General features: G+C 40.4%; 1 protein-coding gene across 1 annotated transcript in view; it reads right to left on the reverse strand.

Moving 5' to 3' along the window:
- LPHN3 (latrophilin 3) overlaps positions 1-6,947 on the reverse strand; it is a gene marked incomplete at its 5' end in the record, with an annotated part of 170,479 nt that extends 163,532 nt beyond the window's left edge. The window contains one exon of the mRNA XM_008935601.1: positions 6,147-6,947. Coding sequence (XP_008933849.1) covers positions 6,147-6,947 — 801 coding nt within the window. The remainder of the gene's footprint in view (positions 1-6,146) is intronic.
- Positions 6,948-7,652: the final 705 nt, after the last annotated feature.

Consider the following 7,652-nt stretch of genomic DNA (forward strand, 5'->3'; position numbering starts at 1 on the left):
CAGTATTAATATTTATGAAATTCTCCACAAAGGGAGTGTTTTGAAGTTGAGGAATCTTGCACGTTTTAAGGACTTATTTATTTATTTATTTTGTGAAAAGATAGAGGAAAGAGATCAAACTCCAGCTTTCCTGACAAAACCCAGATATTCTTAATGTCAGAAGTGTCCAGTGGTATGATACTTCTTGTCAGTTTTTAAATCAAACTCTGCTTTACAAAGAGGGAAAATTTGAAACAGGATAAAAATGAAGAGACAGGTCAGATCTCAAAAAGGAGAACAAACACTAATTCTGGATCCCAGCATAGCCTGTGTAGGTGAAGTATCCTCCTGTTCCGAGCTTAAGGTAATGCCTGGTGAGTAAATGTAGGCTAAGATGCCAGCTTTGTTATAGAAGATGAAGAGTCTCTGTGCTACTTTCTTCACCTCCAAACTTTGACGTGTCTTTCTATCCTAAATAGCGAAAAGGGACTGAAATATTTATAGAATAAATGGAACTTGCATATATGGGCAAATACTAGAGGATAAAAGCCAGGGCCCTAGTCACAGGACGTGTTTAGCAGAAGTTCCTGGAAGCAAGTGCTGTCTCTCTGAAAACCTCCAGCAACACCCTGCAACCAGCAGCTGTCACTGTAAGCAATGAAGAGGAACACAGGAGTGAGAGAGCTAGGGATGCTCCTAGATGGGAGGAAAGCAATTGGAAAATAAAACCACAAGAGAAGCTGCAATGAAACACTTGGTGGCTCCCTAGAAATGGCCCTTGCCTGCCAGGAGAAGCTGCTCATCAAAAAGCTCAGCTGGCCTTTTAAAATGCAGTCCAAATTCAACTTCAGAGATACTAAGTGTAGCTTATCACAGTGGGATCTCCAGGTGATGGCAACTCATATCCTGTGTACAAGTGGGATTCAAGATATGTTGGCACTTTTGACGTGTTTCCCAGGCAAGGATGCAGGGGGCTAAAAGCAAGTGGTGGAGGAAGCTGCTTTCAGCTACCTATTAGCACGTGACAGCTTTGAAATGTTCAAGATCCTCTGCCCACTATCCACATTACTCAGCTGTCAAAGGAAAGGCCTCAGATTTATGATGTGAAAATTACATTTTAACGAGGTGTCATATGTGTTTAAAGTTCTTATTCATCACCATACTGCCACATCTTTTACCCAAGACACAAATGCACTTAATTAGCATATTATAAGGACAAAGGGTTCACCTTATCTGCATTGTAAAACTGTTTTAGGAAAAAAAAAAAAAAGCCAACCCCAACCACCCTTACTGAATAAAATGATTGCAATCATATGTCAAAAGAGCATCCTGAAATATTTAACAAAATGTGGAGGATAAAAGTTTGATACGTACCCTCTGAGGTTTTTAAAATATCACAGACATGGATGGAAGGTTCATATCACATTTGATTAGCAGACTGGCAGTCCACAGTGTTAATATGCAATCTCTGGAAGCTACTGAAGCACAATGAGGCTGTAGTAGAAGTCCTATGTCATATCATATGGTTCGTTGTCTTCCTTATGTATTGGCCATGTTTATTGATTAACTTCATACGTCTATTAAACATCCTATATTGCAATGCCTGGGTTTCCTGGACATAATTAAAAACATCTCCTTGAAAGCAGGAGGTCAGTATTTCCCTTATCACTGGGAATGGCTTCCAGGACATCCAAGATCCAGACAGCCACAGAGGGATCCTTATCCTGGTTCAAGTCCTCCCCTGGACTTCTTCATTGGCAACCTATGGGACAGGCTCCGGTCCCTTCCCCTGCTCTAAACACTCAGCCGGCACATTCCGAGCCCCTGTGTGAGAGCTGCTGGTGCTGGCGTTGGGCACCTTAGGCACTTAAAAGACAAAGATTTCTTCTTGTGGTGTCTCTGCTGCCCATGAACCCCAACCTGGTGCCCAGCCAGGAGCCACGACCACCTGGGGACATGCAGAGACGCAGAGCCAGGAGATGCCTGTTTGTATGCAGCATGGCGCCAGGAAGCGGGATGGGAGCACTTTACCTTTTTGGAGAGGAGGATTTGTTGATATTTTATTGAATTTGTTTATGCAGACTGTATCACAAGTGGGTGATGATTAAAACAGGTAACTCTGCTGAATATTAAGACTGATTAGGTTGTGGAAAATTTTTCATTCTGTTGACATTGCTTTTCATTTCCCTTTCTGCATATGTCTAGCAGGGAACATAAAAAAAAAATAACCTGAACAACACTTTTCACAGTTCATCTTCTTGAAGAACACAACAGAAAACACTGCTAGAGTTTCAGAGCTATTTTCACTATCACTTCAAATTAGCAAACTCAAAAGCAGCTACAAAGAAATAACCCCAAAGTGCAGGAGCATTTATGGAGAAGCATCCTCCAAAAAAAATCATTTTAAGGCCAAACAGCTCAAAGAAAATATGCTTCAAAGGCTTTTGGTATCTTCAAGTTCACTTCTTGAAGGTAGATATTAATTACAGGTTTCCTGGGATTTCCAGGCACTGAGAAGTGTTTGCTTTCAAAAACACTTTTGGGATAAACGGAGACAATGACAAACAAAAGGGGGAAAAAAAATGAGCAGGGTAAATCCTTAAAATGCTGTTTTCCCCATTTCTGAGAAAAATGAACATTTGGTTTTAATTCAATCAATCAGGATCCCTGAACTGCTTCTAGATAATTTGAATCCAGCTTTGTGCCTTACTTAAGACTTCAGAATATTTTGTCTTCCTTGGTAGCTTCAGCTACTACAGAAGCTGAGCACAAAAAGTCCCAGTTTTGACTCTGATTTACTCTGAGGAGCAAAAGCCCATTTTTTTAAACAGCATGTGTGAGAAGCTCTTTGACGGTGAATATCTCAGATATGTTCCAAACTTACATGCTCAAAAAACCCTTTAATTAAAAGTCACAGAAAATGTTGAATCACTATGAAGAGCAATAGGATACTAATCTTTCCTTTCTACAAGCTAAGCTACTCCTGCCTCCTCCCATTTTCCCTGGATGGTGTGGGGAAAGACTGAAAATATTTGATTCTAAGTGAAGTGGAACACCAAACACCCTTTTTTAAATTTTAGATTTTCTTGAAATGTATGATACCAGAGATTTCAAATATGTTACTGGCTATTCAGGAAGCTAAATAGATCACTTTTCTTGTTACAATAATTTTTTTTAGTTTTAAGAGGCCTTCTAAAACTTCACCCATAATTGCTTTTTAACAACCAATTTGTTCAATCCATCAATTTTACAGTCTTTCTTTTCTTTTCTAACTAAGCAGACACTGTTTACATATTTTACTACTCAAACTGTAACCTTATGGAAAATGGCTGCATTGAACATTGCCTTGCTCTAAACAGAGAAACGCTGGTGATTTTAGAAGAGGAAGGGAAACACATAGCCACAATCCATTCTCAAAAAAACCCCCTCAAAAACTAAATAATCAAATAAAAATATTCTGAGTCTTCACTGTTTTCCTAGTGTTTCATCAGCTCCTGTTCTGCTCTTTGGTGGAAGAGCTGGGTTTAAGCCATATATTTAGTATTACATATAAAACGATGCAGCGTGAAATTTGGTGCTAACCAGAAAACATGCTGAACTCAGCTTGGAAGAGAGAGTCACACAGACCTGGCCTTCCAGCTCCTCCCTGAAAAAAAAACCACTGGTGTCAAGCAACCGTTTGTTTGTTACCTATCCAACTCAAAATCAGTGCTTCTGTTTGACTGACTCGTAAAATAACATTCCCACTAATCAGGCTGTGCATGTAACGGAGCAGTAAACTCCCTTTGCAAAGGTATTTTTTGTCCCTTTGAGCTGCCTCATTGCCAATTGCACTTGCTGTCAGAGCAGAACTCTCAAAAGTCTTCTAAACCCATATAATAGTGACGTAATGGGATCCTTATGCACGTCTGCCAAAAAGGAAATCCTGGTAATTTTCGGAGAAGACGAATGCATGTAAAATGCAGCTTTGTGCCCACATTACAAGGCTATCAGAAACTGTACAAAATGAATGCCAGAAGAGGTTCATCAGAGTCCCTAACACCAAATTAACCCTCTCATGTCCACCAACCAAAGCCTCACCAACCACCTCTCTCACCAACCAAAGCCAAAAAGCTGCTTCAGCTTCACATTAGAGGCACTGGGGGATTTCAAATTCTCACCCAAACATAAATGAAATTAAAGGTGCTTCAAACCAGCATAACACAAGGACAAACCAGATCTTTGTACCTCACCTCACCGACTTTCAGCCCTCTGCAATGTATTCACCTGCTCTGCCATCTCAGAAGCTTAGACCGGGAAAAAGGGAAGAACCATTTCCTTTTTTTATAGCAAAGTATAAAATTGTTTTTTTTCACTGATTGTGTTTTTTTAAAAAATTAAAGATGTTATTACTAACAAGGGTCACCATCTTAAAAAGTGGCAACAGAGAGTCTGCTTTAACACCTGGAAATAATTCACTGAAAAGGAGAGAAACTGTGAAATAGAAAGGATGCAATTGATTTTCACTCCTTGGGGATATTGCTCTGCTTCACTCCATCACTCAGAATGTACATGCTCATCATTAAGTTAGGAGAATGAGAAGTATTACTTCATTTTTTCCTCATCTGAGAACTTGCAGAGGTCAACATCATCAGAAAATGTCCCTGCTCCTCTAATAACAGTCACTTGGTTTTGTTCATTTTCCTCTTCGAGATTTCATTCTCCTCTTCCTTACATTTTAGTATAGAAATGAGAAATTCACTGCCATTTTACGACTTTTATTCCACCCCGCCAAAGATTTTCATATCCACACTTTCTTTCAGTACATCTCGATCCATTTTTTGTATAGATAACAGGCTGCACACAGGAAAAGAAAAGGTCAGCAACAGAAACCTCTCAACTTCTTTTTTTGTTTCAATATGAAGCCCTGAATCCACTCAGAATCACAGAATCACAGAATGGTAGGGATTGGAAGGGACCTCTGGAAATCATCTAGTCCAACCCCTCTGCTAAAGCAGGTTCATCTACAGCAGCTTGCACAGGATTACATCCAGGTGGTGTTTGAGTATCTCCAGAGAAAGAGACATCACAACTTCTCTGGGCGACTTGTCCCAGTGCTTTGTCACTCTCAAAGTAAATAAGTTTTTCCTTATCCTCATCCACTTCCATTTTTTTTAATTAACAAACAAGAATGTTTACAAATAGCCTTGTTATGAATCAACTAGTTCACTGTCCAAGTTATATCAGTTTTGCCTATCTTCTTATTTTTTCAGCCTTTCTGAAGTACACAGTCCACCACAGGAAGTACCTGATAACTGTGACTACATTGTGTACAGCAGTAACTATTTCAAAATGATGGCACAAATGCTGTTTGGAAATTTTTGCATCATCATAGAGGTTTGACCACAATCTAGGCTGTCACATTACTAATAATGTGGTAATTGTGAACATAATACTTGTAAAATGATGAAGCCGATAAAGTTAAGAGAATATAACCTAAGTAATTACTGGCATAATTTCTATCAGGAAAACAAAGGTGGAAAAGCTGGGAATCCTCTGGGGGCCAGATTCTCCTCTCTTAGAGAAAGTATAGTAAGTCATATTAAGTCATGAAATGCTTTAAAAAGAAAAAGAGCAACTTTAAAGTAAAGACACCAACAATTTGGAGGATTTTGTTGTCTCTTCCCCTCCTGACTCTAGGCACACGCTCGTGGGTGCATGCTTACATATGTCATTAGCAACAGCTCCTCTAAACAGCCCAAACTCCTCAATGGAACGAAGTAATTTAAATTGGCTGGCAGTTTTCCCCCGGCTGTTTGCATCAACAGCATCTTCCATGCTTTGTTTTGTCAAAATTCCTGCAGAAGGGAAGATGATCTGATGTACAGAGGAAAATTCAATTAAGGAGAAAAATGCTGTCCCTGTGATGCGAACAAGAGCACAGATATTTGGAGACCATTCTAGGTTAGTTACGGGTAGCACACTCTTTTCTCCATTTCATTTCAAACTAAGGCTAAAAAAAATATATTCTACACATATTAATATCTCTCAGAGGTCTTGTGGTAGGGCTTAGTTTGCAGAAACACAGGCAGATCAGTAAGACAGGAGTATAATTCAGTTTTACATCCTATTTGCAAGAAAAAGTAGAAAGCATGATGCAGATTTTGGCTCAGTATTAGAACCCTTACCTGCTCTGCTGTCCAGTGGGCCAAAATCCAAGGAATACTTGACAACGTGATAGTTGTTCCATACGTAAAGAAGGTTGTCCCGGGGATTATAATCCACAGCAGCAATGTACTGATAGGAGTTTGGAAAGGGCACATCCACCATGCTATCCTTGCTTTGGTCAGTGTTATAGATGTAGTCTATTTTATTCCCTGTGGCTTCATTGTCATCATCTTCGTACACAGACTTCACCACGTATAAAATCCCACAGATCATGAAGGCATTAGAAGCTGACCTCTTGTCATAGGCAGTATCCCATGTCCCTTCAATCCTTAATGTGTAAGGGTTTAACTGGCTAATGACTATTTTGCCATTATTTTGTTCTGTTGCATAGATTACCCACAGCCCATTCTCATCCACGGCCAGGTCTATATCTGACTTGCCTCCCCAGCGGTAGGGAGAGGTGTCATGGTAATTTGCATTAGCTATGATAGCCTCCCCGCTTTTTATCCTTGTCCTCAAATCAAACTTGACTATGTTCCTGGTTCGTTCCTTGTTGAAGAACAAAGCCCCGTCATACACCACGAAGCCCGTGCCATCCACCCGGTGTGGGAGTTTGTAGGTGGTGGTTGGCCTCCCAGCGATGAAGTCGTCCTTGGAGGAGTACTCCGTCAGCGTGTCGGTCCGATAGGGCGTCCAGGGCATGTAGTAGATCTTGTCGGATGCCTGCAGAGGGTCCTTGCACCAGGCACCAGACTGGTGGTCAGATTCGAATAAGTGTTCGCTCTGGTATACTCCTTTCAGCAGTCCAGGGCAAAGAAAAACTGTCAGAGGGGAAAAGAATTTAAAACAAAAAAAAAAACACAGTTAATGACAGTCTTGGGGGTGGCTGGCCCAAACATCTCCACACCTTCTAGTTCTGGAGCAGAGGACACTAGCGATCAGAGGAAACCCAAGAGCAATGCCTTGTAGCTGGAGACTAGCTTCCCTGCTGGCCATGTCTCTAGAACAAGATTTACTCCACCAAACTGATTTTTTATTTTTTTTTTTTTAAAAACCTTTCTTTTGCTGTCATCTGTAGCTCATTTTCTTTCTGCTTTTCAAATCTATTTTTACAGGTGTACTTACTTGGACCACTCGCCTTTGTAAACTCTGAAATGAATATGTGCCCCCAAAGGATTTCTGGGTTTGTATTTTCAGATTATATTCTGCAGTGAATCTGTACCTACTAGGTGAAGGGGTAAACTCCTGGGGAATTGATCCACATATTTATTTGAACAGCCCACAGAAGAGTGGCCTAGAAATGGAAATAAGAGAAAGAAATTCCCATCTTTACAGCCCAAGTGATATTAAATATTTAAAGGGTACCAACAGCAAAGCAGAGGCAAATCCCTTAGAAACTCAGAAGAGCATTTAAAGCAAAGGGAGTGGGGAGAAACACCCGTCTATAGATCTGTGGCGTAACTAGAAATGAGGCTTTCAAAGCTGCTACAGGACACACGGAACATGCAGTCCACACAATTAAAAAC

The sequence above is a fragment of the Merops nubicus genome, unplaced genomic scaffold (assembly GCF_000691845.1).
Source record: "Merops nubicus isolate BGI_N331 unplaced genomic scaffold, ASM69184v1 scaffold1502, whole genome shotgun sequence".
Lineage (NCBI taxonomy): Eukaryota > Metazoa > Chordata > Aves > Coraciiformes > Meropidae > Merops > Merops nubicus.